A 24,900-nucleotide genomic window follows, 5' to 3' on the forward strand; every position below is an offset into this window, starting at 1 on the left:
AAAAATTATTCAATATCATTCTAAATGCATCAACTTAAATTAGTATGTAAAATAAGCATTTCAAAAATATTATATCAACATTTTTTAAAAAACTTGGGATATAATCTCAGAAAAATTGTACATTAAAAAAAAAAACCTAATACTTTCTTGTAATTTTATGAATGCTTATAATTATTTATTAATTTTTTTTTTAATTTTCTTTTTTTTTATTTTAATAATCTTAAGAGTTAAAAAAATTATCCTAGTTACAAAATCTTTAATTATGTTAAGAAAAAGGAAATAAATAAATGATAATAAATTTTCCATTCCATTTAACCGCAAAACATATATTTTTCTATTAATTTTGTAATAGTAAGCACAAGACATAATTTATTATAAAATAAACGAATACTAGAAAATATAATGAATTTTACAAGTATATAAATATAATATTTTAATAAAATTCAACTATTTTGCTAATATTCTTTCAGTTTTTTTTTTTCTTATATTCTTATCTGAAATTACCTTAGATGATAACTTAATTAATATTCGCATATTTTAAATTTATATATACTTTTAAATAATTTAATCTATATGTTAATTTAAATATAAAATTAAGAAATAACGATTCTCCAAATTTTATTTAGTTTATAAATAATACCATACACATATAAATCCCAATATATATAATAAATTTTTTTTTTTTAATAGGGAAAAACTATCATATATACAATATAAAAAATGAATTATATCTATATATTCCACTTTAATGAAGTTTCTTTTTTCTAAATGAACAATAATAAATTAAAATTATATTTTTGTATTTACTTGATAATTCTTAAAAAAAAAAATGTTTTTATATCTTTTTTTTTTATATGATTTTTTTTTATTATCCAAGATATAAGAAAAACTTCAAATTCTTTAAAAAAGAAAAAATTCACATGCTGAGAAATTAAAGATAAATTGTTAAAAAATTACTACTGAAAAAATAAGAGAATAAGTTATAAAATATTTGATACACTTAAAGTTTCATTTTTATTTTTATATGAATATAATGTAGTAATTATATATTCTTTCTATACTATTATACAATTTTATATTTTATAAAAATAAGAACCTCATTTTTAACCTTTCTAAATCTTCATTTTTTCTTTTTAAATTCATGCACTTGTTGAAAATTCTTTTGTGTGTGCATATACTTTACAACGTACAAAATTTTTTTTCTTTTTTAATACATTAAAATGCTTTTATATTCTTATTAAAATAAAAGAAGAAATATATATACTTATATGTATATTTAAATATATATGTACATTATATATACATACACATAAAAAAAAAAAAAAAAAAACATGCTTATTCATGTTTTAATATAATAAATAATTTTTATATTAATCCTTTTGTTTCTTTTATGTAAAATTTTTATGTTTTTGGTTTTTTTTACCATATATGGTGTGTGCCTCTAAAATATTTTCGTTTTATGGATTTTAACAGAATTCCATATCATTAACAGCAACTTTTTTTTTTTTTTTAAATATACTGTAGTAAAAGTAGAATTATTATAATTTATAAAAAAAAAAAAGTTTAATATAAATTGCAACGATATATGTTCCACAAAAAAAATTTAGTGAAATACAACCTTTTATTTTTCGATTTTTTTTAAAATATTCAAAATTTTGTTATAATTGCTTTAATATGTATTGGTATATTACTCTTTTTTTTTTTTTATATAACAATTTTATATTTTTAATTAACTTTTAAAAAATAATATATATATATATATATATTTTTTATAATACTAATATATTTTAATTTTTCTTTTTTTTCGCTTGAAATATGTACACACTTTTTTTATTTTAAACAGTTTTCGAATTTTTTTAAAATTTAATATGAACACATTTTTTTTTAAAATGTCAAAATATTAAGAAACATAGTGAACTATGAAGTATATTTATTAGTAAAAATAAAGTATTGATGATAAAAGAATACGTTATCTATATTGATAAATATTTGTATAAAAAAAGATTGATTCTTATTTTTAGTTTTGATATGGAGAAAAAATATAAAAGAAATAAAACTAAAAAATGCCAGAAGATATAAAATATTATTATGATATAATAAATAGCAAATGGTGGTATTTTGATTTGCTATCAGGGGAATGGAAAGAGTATGAAGAAGAATCAAATTATGAAAATTATGAAAGTAATAACAAATATTATAATAATAAAGTAGAGACAACAAAAGAATATTCAGATTCAATTAATGTACAATATTCAAATGTAAATGAAAATGATGAAAATATTGATAGTAATAATAACTCAGAAAAATGGAAAGAATTAAATTATAATATATCTAATAAAATAAACAACAGTAATACACATATAAAGAAAAATCAGGAATTATTAAACATATCGGAATCAATGAAATCAAAAAATTCTTTATTTTATAATTCAGAAATGGTAGATACTAGAAAGCAAAATAAATTATATTCTTCAAAAAATAATATAAAAAATTCTAACTTTGAAAAAAAATTAGATGATGAATTATTAAATAAATATGGTGAAAATTATGAGGAAAATAATAATGGAATTAACGATGCAAGTAATTACCTAAATAACTATACAAATAATAATATAACAAATAACGACTTAAATACCCATGAAAATTACTATGATAATAATAATGAAAGCAATATTAATTGTTATGAAAATGATAATGAATATAGCTATGATGGTATTTATAATAATGTACAATGTAAAGCTGAACCTGATCCATATGATAATTATAAAAATAATGATTATTTTAATTACGAAGAGGGATATTATGAAAATTTATATGAACGTAATAATAATTTAAATTATAATGATAAATCAAGTGAAAATAAAGAGGAATTGGTTGGAACATCACTTATCCCCCCTCAACTAGAACAAAATAATTACAGTGAATTACTTGAAGCAAACGGAAACAACAATGATTTACTTTTAAAAAATGAATCTTCTAATAATACAAACAAAAGCTATGATGGTGAAACCGAGAATGCGCAAGAAACAAAAATTAAAAATTCCTCTGATTCAGCTGATTCAAATTGTTCAAATAACTCAAATAAATTAAGTGAAAGAATTAATAGCTTATTAAATCATTCTAATAGCAATTCTTCTTCCAAAAAGGATAGCTCATCTTTAATAGAAAAATTATTTAGTCGTAGTTTTACAAGATCGGATCATTTCAATTCTCTTAATACTATAGAGAAGGTTAGCGAAGAAGGAAACGATGAACAAAAAGACGATAACAAAAATGATGATGAAATTGAAAAGAAAATTTCAAAAGTAAAATTTCAAGAAATCAAAGAATATAAAAACTCAGAAAATGAAGAAAACCATGAAAAAGAAAAAGGTTCTGAAGATAATAAAGAATCGTTAGAGAATGAAAATGATAATACAGTAATACCATTCGTAAGAAGAGCAACAAGAACTCTTACATTTAAAAACCAAGGAGGCTTATCAGGTTGTTTAAAGGTTTTCCAAGAAAAAAAAAAAGAATTAATGTCTTCATCACTAAATGAAGTAAATGATATAGAAATCAAAATAGCCAATCTAAAAAGAAGAGCAAGAGAATTAGCTAGAAGATATAAAACAAAAAATCAATCTAGTGAATCTCAGCAGAAAAGCGATGTAGTTAAAACAAAATTCGAAGAATTAGTATTCCAAGTGCAAAAACACAAAAAGGAATTGCAAGAAAAAAATAATAAAAATTCACCAGATTCATCAAAAAATGTCTTGATTAGCAATAGTGATCAGAATTTCACAAATGCCGAAAAATAATTAGTAATAATTAAAATTATATACATAAAATAATAATTCATTAAAAACAAAAGAATTTTATTCATTATCCACAAATGAACAATTTTAATAAATAACTAATAATTATATCTAATAATAATAATTTGTAACTACAAGGATTATGATAATAATAATACCAACTTCTGTCATAGTATATACACTTATATTAAATATATATATATATATGTTTTTCATTAATTTTATGAATAATTTGATAAAATCACTTTATATGTGTAATAATTCTTCATTCCTTTAAAGATTTCTTATGTTTTCAATATCTTATAATAGTGCATAATTTTTTTAATTTACTATTCATAATATATTTTTTAATTTTTTGTTTTATAATTTTATATATTTTATTATATTCATATTCTTTATATATGTTGTTTCATTTTGTTTATTTTGATTATTTTATTTTTTTTTTCTACAAAAATAAAAGTGCCGTTATTTATTATAGCTAAATCTTTTTTTTTTTTTTTCTCCATTTTAAGAATATCAGAATATGAATAATTATAAAAATTTTAAAATGATTAATACTTTTTTTTAGGTAAATTACAAATAAAAAACATATATCCACAAAAATGAACAAAAATATAAGCATGTGACCTTTGTATTTAAATATATATAAAATGTTACATGTTCTAACTTTAATTATTTTTTTAAAGGTTATATAAAGAAACCTTAAAAATTTCATTTCAAATCTCTTAACTTATCAACGTAAGGTAATATAAAAGTATGTAGAACACATTATATGCAAACTTTTTTTTTTTAAATATTATATATATTTTTAAAAGAATGAAAAAGTTGTAAAAGAAAAAGTATATATTCAATAAGGAAAAAAAATTATACATGTTTTTTGTGAGATGTTAGCACAATCTTAACTTCTAAATTAAAATATATATTAAATTTAATAAATTAAAAAAAAAAATGTAAAATTTAATGAAACAATTATTGGTATGTTCTGTTTCATAAAATATTTTAGTAAATTTAAATATTTATATATTTATTCTTAATTATAAACTAATAAAAAATAAAATAAATTATATATATATGATTTATGTTCACACACTTTGATAGAAAAAAAATAAAATGCCGTTAAAATTTTATTTTTATTTTTATTTTTTTTTAATATTAAACTGAATACCATAATCTAAATTATGAGAAAAATTCTCCTATATTAATAATTCTAAATTTCATTTTCACTTAAAATCTTTTTATGCTTGTACACTAGTTTTTGATTAGTTATTTTCGATTAAATCATAGAGTAAGAAAAAAAAAAAAAGAAAAATAGAAGTGCAAAATAATTTAAATTATTTTTTCTTTAATTTAATAAGAATTTTAGTTTAAAATAACTCAAGCTTTTTTTTTTATATGGCCATGCTTAATATATATAAGCTTTTATTTATGTATAATAAATACTTAAAATATATATTATATAAAAAACTTTTAATATATTTAAAATGAAATAATCTTTAGATTTTTAATTAGTACATGCAATAAGCGAATATACAAAATAATTATTTTTTTTTTTTTTTTTTTTGAAAATATATTTAACAAATTTTTTTTTTCTTTTTAAGTTTTATTTTATTTGCATATTTTATTTAAATTTTTTTTTTTTTCTTAAAGGTTTTTTGTATTTTTCTTATTCCTTTTATATATAAATTAAAGTTTTTTTTTATATTTCCTTTAATTTTCAGTTGGATTCTATTTATTATGTAAATAATCCATTATATAGAAATTATGTTATCGTAATTGTTTATGTATATACCAGAGAAGCCTTTTCGTTATAATTTTATATTATAATGTAATATTAATATTATTTTTAATATATTAAAGAAAAAAGAATTATTTTTTTTATATTTTTAAGAATATCAATCATTTAAAAATTAAGTTTTTTTTTAGAATATAATAATAAAATAGAGCAGTTACACACAAGTTAAAGGGTTTTTTTTATTATGCCAGAAAAACGTCACTATATTTTAATTTTTACTAAAATATTAACAAAAATTAGCAATAGTTATTGTAAAGAATTTTATTAAAAATATTTTTTTTTTTATTTTATTTATTTTTTATTTACAACGTATATATTCTTTTTTATTTTAGTTCACATTTATAATGCTTAAAAAAAAATAAAAATAGGAAAAAATGATTTTTTTACCTTTCTCATCGGAATTCTTAAAGTGACAATATAATTAACTATATGGATTTTTATTTCTTAATTTAAAACTTTTTTTTTTTTAATATATAATAGTAGTATCTAAAAAAAAAAATGTCATCGGCTACACAATTAGGAATTTCAGAAAGAGAGTATGAAGAAGCATTAGCTGTGGAAAAATTATTTTTTTTATCATCTAGAGAAAGATGCCATTATTGTAATAATGGAAAGCCCACTTTTGTTGATACATACAATTATGAATTTTTATGTGATAAATGTTCTTATAGAAGTAAACACAAAAAAAAGATAGGAGAGGATTCAATAAGTTATTATGATGTTCAGAAATTAGAAAAAAAATTCGGAATTTCGGGAAATAAACATCATAACAAACATCACCGAAAGTCTTCATATAATCATGAAAAAAGATCAAGATCAAAATCAAAAAGTAGACGTTCAAGTAAGAAACATGCTGATGTAACATCTGATAGTTCAGTTTCAGAATATGAAAAAATGAAGAAGGAAAAGAAAAAAAAAAAAAAAAAAGAAAAAGAAAAAGAAAAACATAAAGAAAAATCTAAAAAAAAAAAAAAAAATGAGGAGACAGATGATGATTTTGATGATTTTAGTTTTAATGATTATGATAATTCAACACCGGGTATGATAGGAATTATGAATTCAAATAATATTAATAATTCTGACTATAAAAAAAATATAGATAATTTTAATGATTTCGATACCATTCATTCAAATAATAAAAAAATGAATCAAGCAAGTTTCAATGATTTTAATAAAGGGAATAACATGAATCAAATACAGTTTGATAATTTTCCAAAAAATAATTTGAATACAAAGTTTATTAGTACACAGAATAGTCACCAAATAAATAGCAATCCGTTATGTGTGGATGACTTTAACGCTATTCATTTTAACAAATTGAATTTTCCCAATCATTTTAGCATGAAATTAAACGAAGAAAATGAATTAAATAAAATGAAATACAATAAGATAAATATGCAATCATATGGTCCGTTTGATAATAATATTAATAGACAGAACACAATGGATAATATAAATTGTTTTAATAATTCTAATTTTCCTAATGATTACAATACTATGAATAATTTATATTTATTAAATAAAAGAAATTTATTAAATAATCAGTATGCTGCAAGTAATTCTAATTCTTTATATAATCAATATTTATTAAAAAATCCATATGCATTTAACAATCAGAACAAAATGAATTCAATAAATAATTTTGATAATAACATGGGTAATAAAAACTTAATTTTTCCTAATTCAAAAAAATGTCCATTTTTATTAAACAGCAATTTGAACAAAGCAAATAATAGCACGCTCGCTTCTAATAATATGAACTTTTTAAGTTATTGTAAGCAAAATAATACCAATGAATTAAAAAAAATTCATGATATTTATAATTCCGATTTTTCTCCAGTTATTGTATCTGATAAAAATCCTTTTTCTCTGCAAAATTTAATTTATAATGGAAATATTAAAAATTCATATAATGCATTTAATTCTATACCAAATAATTTTAATAACAACTTAAACATAAATAGAAATTTATATAAGCCAATGAGTTATCCTGTATTTGAGTCTGATAGGAGATTTTAAAAATTTCATATTTCACTTTTTTTTTTTTTATTGATATGTATTTATTTAATTTAATACAATTATTCTTTAAATTTTATGCATTTATAAATTGATATCATCTCCTATTTTTCATTTTTCACTTTTCTTTATTATCTTTATTTTCTTTTATCATATATCCTTTATTATTTTTTTTTTTTTTTTTTCTGTACATTATTTTTTATTTATTAATGTTACTATTTTTTTTTTTTTTTTCACCTAATATTGTAAAATGAAAATATTGACTATTTATATACATTTGGCTTTTTTAATTTTGTTTTATAGTTGTTTTTAAAGTTTTTATAATTCGCGTAATTTTTTCGGTTTTTTTTTTGTGTTATATTTAATATTTATAATAATGCCTTGAAGTAAAATTTTGAACTTTATGTATGTTTTTTTTTTTTTTATAATTTTAAAAACAATAATTTTTTAATTTTCTTTTTTTTCATGAAAATTAACTTCCATTATAATAACATTATAATTTGTAAACTTCTTATGTTCATATTTTACACATTTATTTTATAATTTCATTATATTAATTATATATAGCATGGTATATAATGAATATTCTTTTTTATTTTTAATACATTCACAAACTAAAAAAAAAAAATGAGAAAAAAAATATTGAACAGATTTATGTAAAATATATATCTTTTGAAAAAAAATTAAGAAATATGGATTTTAAAAAATTTTGAAAAAAACTAATTTTTATTTAATATCTTAATGAACAATTTGAATTAATAATTTTTGGTATTTGTTTTTTATTTTTTTAAATATATTTGCCTAAAAAAATTACAATGCAAAAAAAAAAGTTTTAGAATTAATCTAAAAAAAGTATATAGTTTTTCATGAGAATTAAATAAAAAAGTATTTTTATCTTAGAATTCCTAAAAATATTTTTTTTTTTTACTTCCTATGAAATCTGTTTATATACTATTAAATGATAAATTAGACTTTCAAAATAAGAAATTTTATAACTTTATATATCTTAATATGTTTCTTTTTAATTTAATTTTTTTTATTTTTGTTTTTGTATTTTTATTTAGTTTAATTAAGGTAACTAAAAGTTATAATAAATTAGGTTTTTTCTAATAAAGTATATTTTATTTATATGTCATAAATTCATATATATTTATTCATTTAGGCAGCAACTTTTTCTTTTATTTAAGCATACCTATTTAATAGATTAAAAATATAAAAAAAAAATTAAATATTAAACTATAAATTATTTCATAATTTTTTTTTTTTATTACTATATTGTAAAAGGGTTACACATAATATTATGAAAAAAATATTAATCTACCTAAATTTTTAATTTTTTGAACACTATAATTTTTTAAAAGAACTTCAGATACATGTACACACTTTTATTTTATATGTGTGTAAGCATAAGCTACATCAATAAAGTAATACATATATATATATTTTTACTTGTATTTTATTAAAGAAAAAAAAAAAAAAAACTATTATATTCTATATATATTATATATTTTTTGTTTATTAGACTTTTTTTTTTTTATGTGCATATATAACAATTTTTATATGTTTAGTCTAAAATACAAGTGTTTATTTAATATTTCATTTTATATGTGTCTTATATTCATAAATATAATTAACACTTTTATTATATATAATATTTCATTTATAATATTGTTTAACGCCTATAATTAATTATTATTTTTTCTAATTTTCATTATTATTATTTTTTTACCTTATATTTTCATTTATCAATATTCCTATAATGATTTTATTATGTCATGTATACCATTTTTTTTTTTTTAATGTTTCAGTTGTAATAATATATATATTTTTTGGTATTTGATATTTAATATATATTTTATTTTATTATTTTATTTTATCATTTTTTATTGTTTTTTTTTTTTTTTTGTGATTATATATATGAATATAATATGAATATATTTTGCGATGAGCCTTATTTTATTGATAATAGCAAAGAATTTTTTTGCCCAGAGAAATGTCCATTCATTAGTTTTAATGATGTATGGAAATGTATTGGTATTTGTACAGTAAGAGAAAAATGCTCATTATATAATCCCTTATTAAATTTTGCTGATGAAGAATCAAATAAATGCTTGCCTTGCTTAGTATCCGGTTGTATTCGATGTATTAGAAGTAATATTAAAGAAAATTCTAAATTTCTATTGAATATAACAAATAATTTACCAAATATATGCCTAGAATGTATGAGTGGGTATAAACTATCAAATGATAAAACTAAATGTAATTTAGTTTATGAAGAAATAATTACAAAATGTTGTAGCTTTTTCCTTCTTTTTTTTATGTTATTAGTTTTATTTTTTATTATATATTTCTATAAAAATCCTCATAAAATAAACTTCTTTTTATTTAAATTGGCATTTCAGCATAGAACCTTATCAAAATTTAGAAACAACAAAAAATATGGTAACCCTTTATATCCATTAAATTTAAAATTATCGAAAATAGATATTGCTGGTGTTGGATTAATGTTGTATTTTCGATTTATAACATTTTTAAGTTTTTTGTCTGTTATGTTTATTATAGTATGCTTATTTGAAGTGCATTTACCATTTAATAAACTTATACAAACTTATAGGAACATTGAATCTACTACTTCATTTGAAAATTGTTCTTACTTAAAAAAATATATTTCTCTTAAAATATCTCGCTTAATTGATATCAAAGGTTTAGATTGGATGACTTTAGATATATTTAATATTATTACCCGTTTTAAAGAAAATACCATTATCATTTCTTTTATAAGATATATGATATGCATGATTGCTACATTTGCATTCTTGTATAATCAAAAAAAATTCAGCAACTATAAATTAAACATTTCCCAACAAATGATGAATTTTGCACTTTTTATATCTAATTTTCCGAGTCATATTTCAGAAGAAGATATTAAAAGTTTCTTTGAAAAATTGTTAAAAAAAAAAATAATAGGAGTATCATTATGTTATGATTTTTATAAACAAAAAGGAATTATTTTTAAATTAATAGAAGAACAAATAGAATGGGCAGATATTAAAGTCAAATTAGATAAAAATTATGAAGAATGGATAGAAGAAAATGAAAAAGAATATTCTTATGATGATAATATTCGTAATCAAGTTAATAATTATTTTCTGAGAAATAATAACAAAAAAAAAAATTCTAATAGACGAAAGTCTTATGATAAACAAGCTTATAGTAATTGCCCAATAAGGGAATTGAAGAATTTTAATCATAAAGAAAATAATAAAGAAGTAAGTATTGAAAATAATCAACTGCCTTATTCAAATAGAGTAGATATATATGAAAATAATAATAAAAAAAAGAGTTATAAAAAATATATTGAAGGAAATAACAAAGGCAACAGAAAAAATTCTAATGGTAAAGATAATAATTTAAATATTACTAAAAGTGACATATACCTTAATAATAAAAATAAAAAAAATAATAATAATATTATAAATAATATAGTGAATAAAAATAAAAAGAATTTTTTTACAATAGAAATTCCCCCATTTATAATAACAAAAAAAAATATTTCGAATTTGGATAAATTTTCACATAAATATAGTAATGTAAGTATTGAAGATGATTTCTTTAAAATGATATCTAGTAAAATAGTTGATTCTTATCCAACAGAGAACAAATCAGCATATATTAATAATAATGATAATAATCAGAAGAAGGAAACTACCCCATTTTTTGATCATATGCTAACAAAAAAATTAAAAGAAAATAAAAAAACATCAATATTTTGTTATTTAAAGAAAAATAATGAAGAAAAGAGTTTATTAAAAAATAAAAAAATAGAAAAGACAAATTTAAAGAAGAAATATGAGCCATTTTACATGCCTAATGTGGAAAGCCTTTTTTTTAAAAAGGATTTATCAAAAGATATGAAAATTGTTTGCAACTTAAAAAGTTGTGGAAAAGCTTTTGTTGTATTTAATAATATTAAAGATTTAAATCTAGCATATGACTTAATAAATAGATATAAAATCAAAAAGATGCATAAAAAATATATATGGAAAGATTTATTCTTATTTTCCTTCTTCAAAAAAATATTTTCAAAAAAAAAAGAAAAGATAAGAGAAACATTTTCTTATGAGTTGTTACCATATTTTTATAGTAGTAAAAAAGAACTTAACAGTATTTGTTCTATAAATAATGAAAAAAATAAAAAAAGTAAAATAGAAAAAGAAGAAGAAAATAAAGATAAAAAAGTTCAAAATGTGTTATCTGAGTTTTTTAAAAAATTCAATATAAAAGTAACAAATTTTCAAGTTAGAAAATGTGATGTAGAACCAGTAGATATAAAATGGCAAAATATTGGTAATTATAAATCTATAATAATATTAATAAAAATAATTATTTTAATAATATTTCTTTTTTTTATAATTATAATGTGGAGTGTTATATTTTACGGACCCTATGCTATATTTGCCTTGCACCAAGCAAGTATTATAGAAAAGCCTAAAAAACATGAAGTTTTATTTAATGTAATGATTTCAGTTGTTTTAGGTATATTTATTGGGTTTGGTAATTTGTTAGTTACTTTTTTAACTACATTAATTGGTGAATTTATGAAATTTCAAAAAAAACATTCAACTGAAGCATTCGTATTTTGTATTAACAGTATTTTTCAACAATTTAATTTTTTACTTAATGTTCTCATTACTCATCTAACGAACGCAGGAGGAGATAACAAAATAAGATCCTTTTATTCGAGTCAATTTTTTAATCATTTTAAATTAAAAAATATTATTTTAGGAGAAGAATATTCTTTTTGCCAATCTTTAAATTATAATATTCTTCCATTTATTTCCTTTTTTCCTACTTTTTTTTCTATATTTGGTGTGTATATTTTTCCATTTATTTATAAATCATTAAGAATATTATTTTATTCCAAGACAACAATTAAAAAGGCCGAGCAATTAATTCAATGTCCTGAATGTAATTTGCATTATAGATATAGTGAAATAGTTATTAGTTTTACTACTACTTTATTATTATTTTTTTTCACACATAATAAGTATAGTACTTCTTTTACGTTTCTACTTCTTTTCTTATCTTATGTATTTATCAAATATAGAGATACTTATTTATTTCTTCGAGAAACAAAAGTAACCTATTATTATAGCACTTTTTTATTTGATACAGTTATGACGTTTTGGTCTATCCCTACTGGTATTTATATTCACTTTTTTATTTTTGAATTAATTATATACGCATTTGATATTCATATAATTAATTAATTGTTTGTTTATTACACTGAAAATTTTTCTTTACAGGAATATTAGCAATATTACCATTTTATTGGATATGGAGGTCGTATAATATAAATATTTTAATTATTCCCTTGATATTTTTTTTTCATATTTTAATATATTTTTTATTTTATCATGTTATAAATATTACTTTAAATAAAAAGAAAAGGGAAAATAATATAACTTACAAGAATCTAGCAGAAATTAAAGCTTATAATTGGTTTAATACAAATCCTGTTTATGTTCTTAAACAATATGCCAAAAAAAAAAATGAAAAATACTTTGATCAAGATGATACAAAAGAAAAAAAATTGATGAAGATTAAATTAGAAAGTAGTATATTTAAAGACAAACATAAAGAAAAACCAAAAAAGAAAAAATATTTTTTTCTAGATTCATTTAAAAGCATTTTTTTTAATGAAAACATACAAAATCATTCTGAACAAGTTAATACTTATAAAAAAGAAAACATTGATATAAAAAATAAAATATTAGATAAAAATCTTATAAAAAATGAAAAAAACCATAGGACAATAAAATATATTTTTGAAAAGAGTAATATAATTAGAAATAGTAATGATACTAATAATAACTATATTAAAAACTCAGAGCAGGAAGATAATATGAGAAAGTGTTATTGCTATTATTATGAAAATGTTCTTGAAAATAATGAATATACTGTAAATAATGAAGAAACTGATGAATATGAAGATAAAGATGATGAAGAAGTAGATGAATATAAAAAACGTATTTATAATAATTATCAAAAAGAAAATAATAGAAAAAAGAAAGAATATGTATTATATGATTTTAACTTAGAAATACCAAAAAAAAATAAAAATACTTTAAATTCAGGTTTTTCACCATTAAAAGATATAAAAAAATTGTCTCATAAAATACACACAGTACCAATAACTTCAAGGAAAAAAAAAAAAAAACTGGAACACAATTTCAGAACATCAAAAACAGAACAAAGAAAGCATAATAAAAATATAAGAGATCAAGAAGTTTCGTCAAATATTAAAAAAAGAGATGAAGATTTAATTTATTATGAGACTGGAAAAGAATATTTACAAGGCGCCCAGTTTTGCCATTATACGAATGATTATAATGAATTATATGAATTTCTTTACAGAATTTATGATTCTTTATCTTCAAATGCTCATAAAATTAAAATATTTCGTAACTTGAAAAAAAAAAAATGAATATCCTTTAATATATAAGGACTAAAATTATATCATTTATATTGTGTCCTTAACTATATTTCTTTTTTTTCACATGTTCATTTTGTTTATAATTTTTTCTTTTTTTTTTTTTTTTCTTTTCAAAATGTGCAATATATTTTATTTTATTTTTTTATAATATTCGAAAATTATTATTCTTAATTTTTGAATTTTGTTTTTTCGACTTTCTTCGGTTCATATATTTAAAAATTTTTTTTTTTTTAGTATTTTAAAGAACAATATGCATTAGTTATATTATTCAATATATCAATTTTTATTTTTTATTTTATATTTATTTTTTGTTACTTTGTTTTGAGGTTATTTCTATCTTTTTAATATATGTTTTTATTTCAAAATTTTTTCTTTAGTCTTATTGATTTTTCTTTTTTTAATAATATTAGAAGAAAATTTTGAATAATAAAAAAATATTTTGTTTTTAAAAAATTGATGAAATTTTAAATAAAATTTAGAAACAATAAAAGAGAATTTGATGAAATGGAATATATTATAAAAATGAATATTCTTGAATGTTTCTTTTTGATGTATTAGTGGTTCTTTTATTAATAAGTATGTTAAGTATAAATTCATATTTTTATAAGCATTATTTTTTTGTTTTTTATTTATACGCTTGATTTGTTCTCTTAGAATTGCACAATTATATATTCAACGTTTTTATGCATTCGATTAAATGATATTACATTATTTATCTTTTTTTTCATCCTATACTTTTATCTTTTAACATGAAAAAAAAAAGAAGCGTCTGTTATATATAATATTAACTTGTATATATATATATTGATGTTATGTAATTTTTGCTTTATTTCATATGAAATTCTCAATATATATTATTTTTAAAATATATATAAAATTTTTAAATCTTTTACATGTATAAATTAAATTTTTTTTCTTTTTTTTTTTTTTTGTAAATATATTATAACCATATATATTCATCACTTTTTTTTTTTTCTGATATAATTAAAAAGAAAAAATTTTAAAAGTAAAAAAAAAAAAAATGACTAGAGGAAATCAAAGAGAAGTAGATAGAATTAGGTCATCAAAAAGAAATGATAAAGTAAAACCAAATAGTACCGTTAAAGATGCTTCGAAAAATTTGAATGTTATTTGTAAATTATGTAAACATACTTTTATGTGCACTGTTAATCAGTCTATATTGAAAGAACATCATGAAAAGAGACATTCAAAAAATGCGTATGAGGATTGCTTTTAATAAATAATTTTCCTTTTTTTTTTGTTATTTTATGTCTCATTTATATTAGCTCTTTTTTTTTAATTAAAATAATTATATAAACACTTATATATTTTTTATAAATATAAAATTACATTTTTATTTATATGTTATTTCCATTTTTAATTTCAAGTAATATTATTTATATTTTATAAATATATATATTTATTTTCAAAGATTAAGTGTAAACATATTATTTCAACTTCTATTTTTTTTTTCTCCATTTAAAACATATAAAATTAAATATAATTGTGTTAATAAAATATAATAAAAAATAATCTTGGAAACTTTTCATTTAATGAATAGTCAATAAAAAATAATATGTAAATATAATAGTACTTAAAAATATTCTTCATATTAACTATGTATATTTTAATATATATATTAAAAGATATGAGAAAATATATAATGCTAGAAAGAACAAAGCATAATTTTACCAAAGAAAAAAAAAAATAATGAAATTGGATTAATAAAAGAAAAAATGAATAAAATAATATATGCATGAGAAGATATACTAGACATGAATTAATATTTTTATTTATTATATATTTATATTTTTATGCAAGTCTTTTCTCTGTTTAAAACAATAAATGAAAAAAAATAAAATAAAATAAAATAATTTTACTAAAAAAACAAAAAAATTTTTATAATTTAAAAAAAAAAAAAAAAGGATACGTACTTTATTTACAATTTAAAAAATTATAATTCACTGATTTTACAAAAATTTATTCACTTGTGTTTTTTCCGTTTATTACATTATCGTTGCTATTTTGATTATTAATTTGATTATCAATACTTGAATTTTTTTCATATGGGTAATTATTATCAGGGTTTATATCATAATTTACTTCTTTTTGATTATAATTATTTTTTAAATCATTTTGATTTAGAATGTCATGATTATTATCAATCTTTACACTATAATTTGTATCGTTTAAATTACTGTATGTGTTATTTAAGTTACTGTTACTTGCATTGCTTAAATTATTAATTTCATTGTATAAATTATTATTTGAATTGTCTAAAGTATTATTTGTGCTATTTATATTGCTATTGCCATTACTTAAGTTATTATTTGCATTATTTAAATTATTCTCATTATTACTTTGGCAATTATTATTATCATTAAAAGGAGTTTCATTTTCTGTTGTATTACTGATAACATTTTTATTTTCATTATTTAAATTAGTAATATTATTTAGTTGATTATTATTTATATAATTATTATTTTTATTATTTATGTTAATCATATTTGGATTCATATAAGAATTATTAGGATATTTATTACTATTAGGATAAATCATATTTTGCGTTTGACTAGCTGGATACTTAGGCACATTGGATGGAAAGTAACCAACTCTTGAATATTTATTATTTGGCATATTTAAACGAAATGTATTAACATTCCTTATAGGATGCTGGTAATTTTTCATTTGATTATACTTCATATACATATTTAAATTAGTAGGCATATAATTCATCATTGGATTTACTATAGAATTGTTATAATTTCTATTATTCAAAAAACCTAAAAAGTTCTGAGGTGTAATACCTTCTTCTCTTAACAAATTTTGAAAATATTCTATTTTTGCACTTATATGTTTTCTTCCATGAATATGTTGTCTTCTACCAACTGGAGAACTATGTGTTAAATATATATCACAATATTCACAATAATATTTAGGCATTTTGTTCTTTTATTTAAAAAAATAATAAAAAATACATGTATATATATATGTGTGTTTTAACTTAATTTTGAAATTTAAAATAGAAGCAGACGTTTTTATAAAAAATTTATCTGCATATATGCATTTAAAATTTCTATATATGAATTATTGTATCTATAACACTTAATATACGCTTATTTGGGTATTTACATTTATGTGTGCATATACATATGTATTTTTTTCTTTGTTTTCTCAACTGTTTTATATTACTTAAAGTTTTTTATGGATAAAAATTAAATAAAACATAAGGAAATTATTTTATAATGAAATAATTATAACAAATTCTCATTAACAACATTAACCATAAATGTCAACGCATATATTATATGAATTTATTCTATTCTTATATTTATAGATAGTTGAATAAATGAAAAATATTAAAAAAAAACTATGAACATAAACATTTTTAATTTATAAATTAAAATATGTATATATATATAAGAATTGTTAATATTTTTATTATAATTATTTTGCCAATTTTATAATAACATATTTTATTTAAAATTATCAAAAAATAAAAATTTTAATCATTCTCAACAAAATACCTCGAAAAGAAGAAAAAATAAAATAGAAGAATAAATAAATAAATGAAAAATGACCAGGAACTTAAAATATAAAAATGCAAAATTTAAAAGAAAATTAAATGTTAAGAAATATATAAAGATGAAATAAAAATATTTAAAAAAAAAAAAAAAAAACAAAAAAAAATTGTCATATAAAAAATTTCTTTCAAATAATTTTTTATGAATGTAAAAAATAACTGTAAAAAATATGCATTTATCTATAATAATTTACAATATTATAATTTTTTTAAAAGTTATATGAAATCTCAAAAATAACATACTTTTTTTATTGAATTTTTATATATATAAGATATGTATTTTGTATATTTTCACTTTTTTTTTGAAGTTTTTTGATATAAGTTTTTTTTATATATTTTTCTATTTTGTTCAAATTTTGATTATAAAAAAGTAGATAATGTATTTATATTTTCCATATAAATATTTTTATATTTATAATATATAAATTTCCTGTATAATATTTATTTATTTTATTTTATTTCATTTTATTTGTTTATTTTTTTTTTTAATTGCGTTTGTATTTTATATTTACATTAGTTTTTATGTACATTTTAAAAAAATTTTTCATAATTTGCAGTTTTAGCATATACTTTTTTTTTTCAAAATCATTTATGTGTTTAATACTTTTTTATATTATAATTTAAAAAAAAATTAGTAAAAATAGGGAATTTCTTTTTAAACGATTTATATATATATGTGCGTTTTTATGTAAATATTTTTAGAACAATTTAAGGAATTTTCATTTCACATATATTTTAAAATAATGTCAAATTTAGCAAAAAAAAGATTAATACGTGATTTTAGAAAATTGCAATTGGATTCACCATATGGAATTAGTGGATCACCAATCGGAAATGATATCATGAAATGGAGAGCAGTTATATTTGGTCCAGCTGATACTCCTTGGGAAGGAGGTAGAAAAAAAAAAAAGATTTTAGATAATATTTAAATTAATCATTATAAATGTATTAAAATATTTTAAGATGCATTTGATGTAAAAAAAATTTTTATAGATTTTTAAATTAATATTTTTTAAACATTAATAAAAAAACTTTTATTATATTATTTTTTTTAATGTCTTATTTTTTTTCCATTTTTCTTTCAATATAGGTACATTTCAATTAGAACTTTTATTTGGAAATGAATACCCAAACAAACCGCCTAAAGTAAAATTCTTAACAAAAATGTTCCATCCCAATATATATATGGATGGAAACATCTGCATTGATATACTTCAAAAACATTGGAGTCCTATTTATGATATATCAGCAATTTTAACTTCAATTCAATCATTATTAAGCGATCCCAATCCCAATAGCCCAGCTAATCAAGAAGCTGCTCTTTTATTTGTTGAAAACAGAATTGAATATAATAGAAGAATAAAAAATTGTGTAAAAGAATCTTTTAATTTTATTGAACATAAAGTAGAAGAAGAAAATGCATAAAACTTTATAAAAAAAAAAATTATTATTAATAAAAGATATAATAAGAATATAGATTATTTTACTATTAAAATAAATAAATGAAAACTTTGAACAATATGAATATATTTTTTATAAATAGAGAATTTAAATATATTATATCACTTGCATAATATATCTTTTGATAATGTCAGATTTATATCACATTGAAATAAAGATATATAAAGAATAAAATTAGTTCCTTATTTTATTTATTATTTTTTTTTTTATAATACAATCTCAAATTTAATAGTTAATGGAAATATTTAACAAAAAAAGGAAAACAAGTAAAATAACAAATACAGTCATTAATAGAAAAAAGGAAAAATATTAAATAAATAATATAAAAATTATTTAATATTAATTTAATTTTTTTTTTTATAATTAAATACTATACCTTTCATAATTATTTTATTTTGTAAAAAATTAATTTTTTTATGAAAATTTACAGAAGTATTCGTGAACTACATTTTGTCATTTTTTCTTAAAATAAAATTATATATATAATATGCTCTAAATTCCTATTTAATAAAACTTTTTTGTTCACATTTTTTTTTAATATTTCTGAATATATATATATGATATATTTAAGTCATAAATATATATCTATTTTTATTTTATTTTATTTTTTTGTTAGTATACATTATTATTTATAAAGGGGGAAAAAAAAAAATATCTTAAAAATTAAAAATAGTTTTAAATGTATACATTTACATATTCAAAAACTTTATTCATTTGTTTTCATAATTTTTTTTTTTTTTTTTAATTTTATATAGTATTATTACATTAAGAAAAATTTAAATTTATCAAATTGTCTATTATAGAATATTTCTTTTTTTGTTAAAATTTTACAATTTCAAAAATAAATTTTAAATTATATTATAAAAAAGAAAGTCTTAAATATAAAATACACATAAGTGTAAAATAATTAAAAAAATATAATTTTTAAAGGAAATGAAAGGTTATATTCTAATTATCAAAAAAAAAAGAATTCATTGAAAAAGTACATATATATATAAATACATTTATGCACTTATTTTAAAAAAAATATATAAAAAATTAAGCAAATAAAATTTAACTTTTTAAAAGTAATTTTTTTTTTTGAATTAACTAAAAAGCTAACTTTATATGTAATATCGTTTATTCAAATATACATGAAAATAAAGATATAAAAACTTTTATTTGTTAAATACAAAAAAAAAAAAAAAAATAATTATTGTAATATGAATATAAAGAGAATTTAGTCGTAATATATATAGTTTTAGAGTAAAAATTAACAGCAACAATAATAAGAATAAAATAATATCAATAATTATAAAATAAATATGCTATTTGCCTATTTTTTATAAAAAAAAAAAAAATAATTATACTTTTAGTAAATATATAAAAAGAAAAAACTTCAATATGTTTTTTACAATTATAGAAAGAAATGAAAAATAAAAAATAAAGCTAGCAAAATAGTAATAGTAGTAGAAATATATATTTTTTTTTAATGCAGAGAATGTAATTATAAAATTATTTGTAAAATATTCATTATAAAAAATAATCATAAATTTATATAGAAAGTGCTTTAACATTGAAAAAAAAAAAAGAAAAAAAGAAAAAAAAATTAACTACATTGCTAGATCCTCTTAAGATTCTATATTTACGTAATTTTAAAAAATATTTAAGACTACTTTTATCAGATATATTATATAGTCTTCATTTTAGAATTTATATGCATTGAATTTGAATTAAACAAAAAAATGTTTGACTTAATTTTTTAATTTTTTACATGATTATTAAGAGGATATTAAAAATATATGTATATTTTATTTTTTTTTAGATATATTTAATATGAAAAGAGTAACAGATTCTAAAATTATTGAAAATAAATTAAAAAATGAAAGTAATTTATCTGGGGTAAATGGTAATATAGAATTCAATAATGAAAAAAAAACAAAAAAAAAAAAATTAAATGATAGTAACGACAATGAAAACTTGATAAATAACTATGAGAATTTTAATGAAAATGAAATTAAAAAAGAGAAAATAGAAGAAAATGAGAAGAAAACTGAAAATAAAGAAAATGAGAAGAAAAATAATGAATTAAAAAATGAAATAAAGGTTACTGAGGAATTAAAAGATAAAGATGCTAAAGCAAGCGCACTAACACTAGAAATTTTAGGTGATATACCTGATGCTGATTTAAAGCCTCCAGAAAACATTTTATTTGTTTGCAAATTAAATCCTTTAACTGAAGAAGAAGATTTGAAAATAATTTTCTCAAGGTTCGGAAAAATAAAATCATGTAAAATTATCAAAGATAAAGTTACTAATAATTCACTTCAATATGCTTTTATTGAATTTGAAAAAAAGGAAGATTGTTTAAATGCTTATTTTGAAATGGATAATGTTATTATTGATGATAGAAGAATACATGTTGATTTTTGCCAATCTCTATCAAAATTCAAAAACAATGATCCCCAAAACACAGTCAAAAATGTGATTAATAATCCCGATAAACAAAAATTTCATGATTCAAATTCAAATGATGAACAAAGCAATGATGATAATATAAGAATATTTAAGTATGAAAGTGACAATGATGCAAGAGAATATGAAATTAGTTCAGACGAAAGAAGAAATTTTAAGTATAGAAAATATGAAATTGAAAACAAAAAAAACTTATATTCAAAATATAGGGATAACAGTAGAGCTTATCACAATCAAAAGCATAGAAAAGATTCATATAAATATAATAATTACAATAAAAAATTTTCTAAAAACTTTTTTTATAGAAAGAATAATAATAATAATTATAATGATAAAAAAACATATTATAAAAATATAAAAAAAAATACTATTAATAAAAATAATTATTCATCAAATGAATCAAAAAGAAAAAGTCTTGATATTTTAAAAAATGAATCTTACAAACAGAATAGCCATTCTTTTAGTGAGCAAAAAGAAAAAAATAAACATATTAAAAGTCAACATGATAAATTTACCAAATCCTCAGAGGACTCTTCAAAAATAGATACAAAATATCACAAAGATAATAAGTGCAGTTTTAACGATAGTAGAGATGATTCAGTTTATAATAAAGAAGAAAAAAAAAAAGAGGATAATTACAAAAATAACTATCCAAAAAACCAAAATGATTATAAAAAGGACAGACGTGATGAAAGTTCTGATTCCTATCATCAACAAAAAAAAAACTGTGATTATGAAAGAAAAAGTGAAAATAAATTAAGTTATAAAGTACAAAAAAAAAGTCATAGAACATCACTTAGTTCTTCATGTAAAGAAGAAGATGACCATTCTAACAAAAAAGAAGCTAAATATTGTGATAAAAAAAGGAAATTTAACGATAAAGATGATATAAAATATTATAAAGAAAAATTTCACCATAACAAAAAACAAAAAAATTATTCTAATAAAGATGAAGAAGAAAAATATAAAGAAAGTTATCAAAGATATTCTGAAAAAAATGAAAAAACATATTACTCAAAAGAGAAAGGAAAATATTATAAACATTATGGTGATGATGAAGAAAAACCACATAGAGATAAAAAGAAATATAGTAGAAGCAAATCATATAATTTTAATGATAATAAAAAAAAGTTTAATAAAGATGAATTCCATGAATATAAAGAAAAACTATATAACAGAAGTGAATCACATGAACACAAAAACGAAAAATTAAAATATAATAAAAATGAGTTGGATAAAAATAAAGGGGAAAAAAATAAATATAATAGAAATGAATCGTATGAATACAAAAATGAAAAATCAAAATATTATAAAAATCAATCTTATAAAGATGAAAAAAATAAAAATAAGAGAAGTGAATCATATGAATACAAAAATGAAAAATCAAAATATTATAAAAATGAGTCGTATAAATATAAAGATAAAAAAAATAAATATAGTAAAGATGAATCATATAAACACAAAGAAGAAAAAAAAAAACATAATAAAGATAAATTACATGAGCATGAAGATACAAAAAAACATATTTTAAATCATAAATCACATAAATACAAAGAAGAAAAAAGGTATAATGGAGAAAAGTTACATGATAATAATAGTAAAAATAAATATAGTAGTGATAAAGAAATATATGAAAAAGATTACTACAAAAATAAAAAAAAAATAGATGGTGATACATTGCCATTTTATAAAAATTATCACAATAAAAATGATAAATATTCTGATAAAAAAGAAAATAAATATCATAATAAGGACATTAAATATCAAGAAAAAGAAGAATATAAATATTGGAGTTTAGATAATAAAAAAGTAGAATCTAAGGAAGAAAATGAAAAAAATAATAATGGAGAAAAGATAAATGAAGAAAGAGACCTTTATCATGAGAAAAATAGAAAAGGAAAATATGTAGATATAAAGAAATATAATAATGACTATCATAATTTTAGAAACAATGAAGAAGTTAGAGAAAGAAAAAGACATAATTTTAATGTTAGTTCTGATGGAAGTTATAACCCTTCTTTGAAATATAATGTTAAAAATAAAAATAATAGACATAAAAAAAATGAACATAAAAATTATAAAAAGGAGACATATGTAGAAAAAAAAAAGTTAGAAAAGAAAAATATAAATTATGATTCTGATTATGAATATAATTCATCTTGAAATTCTAAAGATTCCTATCCTCATAAGAAAAAAAACAAAATACTCATATTACAAAAACATAATCATTAAATTCTTATTCGAATTATTATGAAAAAAATAAAAATAATGAAAATTAAATTAAAATTTATTGTTTTTGTTCTAATTTGAAAAAAAAAAAAACGAAATATTTAAGAAAGTAAAAATATTTCCAAAACCTATATGTAATATATATTTTTAATTTTATGAATATAAAAAAATAAAATAAAATAATAAAAGTTAAGAACTGTATTTTTTATTAAATTAATATACAACGATGTAAATAAAAATAAAAATTTTATTTAGAAACTATCTAAAAAATTTTTTTTTTAATTTGTTTTTAATTATAAATATATTAGAATAGTTTTTGTATTTTTTAAACTTCTTTTTTTATTAGTTTTTTTACATTTTAAGGAAGTGTTATGCGCATTGAAATTATTTTTTATTTCTTATCTTATATAGACAACTAATTATAAATTTATATTTGAAAAAAAGAAAAATGAAACTCGTTGCAAATTTTGTTTAATATATAGAAAAAAATAAAAATAAAATGAATTTTAACCATTTTTTTATCATAAAAAATATTGATCAATACAACTTTTCTGAGAGAATAATTTAATGTTTGTAGAATTTTATTTTTCTATTTTTAATGGGAAAATTTTTTTTTTTTTATTTTACATTATTATTTTCACATAAAAAAAATAATAAAAAAAAAGTAAATATTCATTTCATTTACTTTTCTGTAATAAACCTTTTTTTCTAAAAATATTTCATAATAACTATAGACCAAAAAAGTAAAAAATAACTATGATTATTTCATTGCATTTATCTACTTTAATATTATTTCTAAAATATATATATATATAATAATTTTTTTTATTAATTAAACTGTAATGTGTAGAAAATATCATTTAAATATTTTTTTTTTTTTTTTTTTTTTCAAACTCCATTTCTTTATTCCTCTTTTCTGATTAAAAATAAATCTTAAAATTATAAATCTGCTAATATTTTATTAAATACTTATTATATGAAGACTTCATACAGAATTTTTAAATTTATCCTTATTAAAAATTTCTATAAAAATTAATATATATGCATACTTACATGAAGAAGAAAAAAAAAA

At 17.9% G+C, this 24,900-nt stretch overlaps 7 protein-coding genes across 7 annotated transcripts; 6 read left to right on the forward strand and 1 right to left on the reverse strand.

Annotated features, from left to right (window-relative positions):
* Window positions 1-2,063: 2,063 nt before the first annotated feature.
* Window positions 2,064-3,800, forward strand: PRELSG_1424400 (conserved Plasmodium protein, unknown function; the record flags this gene model as incomplete). The annotated part of the gene is made up of 1 exon (XM_028679306.1): window positions 2,064-3,800. The coding sequence occupies one exon, from the start codon at window positions 2,064-2,066 to the stop codon at window positions 3,798-3,800; it is 1,737 nt and encodes a 578-aa protein (XP_028535033.1).
* Window positions 3,801-6,087: 2,287 nt separating this feature from the next.
* On the forward strand, window positions 6,088-7,608 carry PRELSG_1424500 (conserved Plasmodium protein, unknown function; the record flags this gene model as incomplete). The annotated part of the gene is made up of 1 exon (XM_028679307.1): window positions 6,088-7,608. One exon carries the CDS (start codon window positions 6,088-6,090, stop codon window positions 7,606-7,608), a length of 1,521 nt encoding a protein of 506 aa, XP_028535034.1.
* Window positions 7,609-9,533: 1,925 nt separating this feature from the next.
* Window positions 9,534-14,092, forward strand: PRELSG_1424600 (hypothetical protein; the record flags this gene model as incomplete). The annotated part of the gene is made up of 2 exons (XM_028679308.1): window positions 9,534-12,807; window positions 12,912-14,092. The coding sequence occupies 2 exons, from the start codon at window positions 9,534-9,536 to the stop codon at window positions 14,090-14,092; spliced, it is 4,455 nt and encodes a 1,484-aa protein (XP_028535035.1).
* A 1,030-nt stretch (window positions 14,093-15,122) lies between these two features.
* Window positions 15,123-15,338, forward strand: PRELSG_1424700 (conserved Plasmodium protein, unknown function; the record flags this gene model as incomplete). Its single annotated transcript, XM_028679309.1, has 1 exon — window positions 15,123-15,338. One exon carries the CDS (start codon window positions 15,123-15,125, stop codon window positions 15,336-15,338), a length of 216 nt encoding a protein of 71 aa, XP_028535036.1.
* Window positions 15,339-16,081: 743 nt separating this feature from the next.
* On the reverse strand, window positions 16,082-17,044 carry PRELSG_1424800 (RNA-binding protein (U1 snRNP-like), putative; the record flags this gene model as incomplete). The annotated part of the gene is made up of 1 exon (XM_028679310.1): window positions 16,082-17,044. The coding sequence occupies one exon, from the start codon at window positions 17,042-17,044 to the stop codon at window positions 16,082-16,084; it is 963 nt and encodes a 320-aa protein (XP_028535037.1).
* A 1,383-nt stretch (window positions 17,045-18,427) lies between these two features.
* Window positions 18,428-19,109, forward strand: PRELSG_1424900 (ubiquitin-conjugating enzyme, putative; the record flags this gene model as incomplete). Its single annotated transcript, XM_028679312.1, has 2 exons — window positions 18,428-18,578; window positions 18,775-19,109. The coding sequence occupies 2 exons, from the start codon at window positions 18,428-18,430 to the stop codon at window positions 19,107-19,109; spliced, it is 486 nt and encodes a 161-aa protein (XP_028535038.1).
* Window positions 19,110-20,960: 1,851 nt separating this feature from the next.
* On the forward strand, window positions 20,961-23,762 carry PRELSG_1425000 (RNA-binding protein, putative; the record flags this gene model as incomplete). Its single annotated transcript, XM_028679313.1, has 1 exon — window positions 20,961-23,762. One exon carries the CDS (start codon window positions 20,961-20,963, stop codon window positions 23,760-23,762), a length of 2,802 nt encoding a protein of 933 aa, XP_028535039.1.
* Between the last annotated feature and the right edge of the window lie 1,138 nt (window positions 23,763-24,900).

This window comes from Plasmodium relictum (assembly GCF_900005765.1).
Source record: "Plasmodium relictum strain SGS1 genome assembly, chromosome: 14".
In the NCBI taxonomy this organism is placed as follows: Eukaryota; Apicomplexa; class Aconoidasida; order Haemosporida; family Plasmodiidae; genus Plasmodium; species Plasmodium relictum.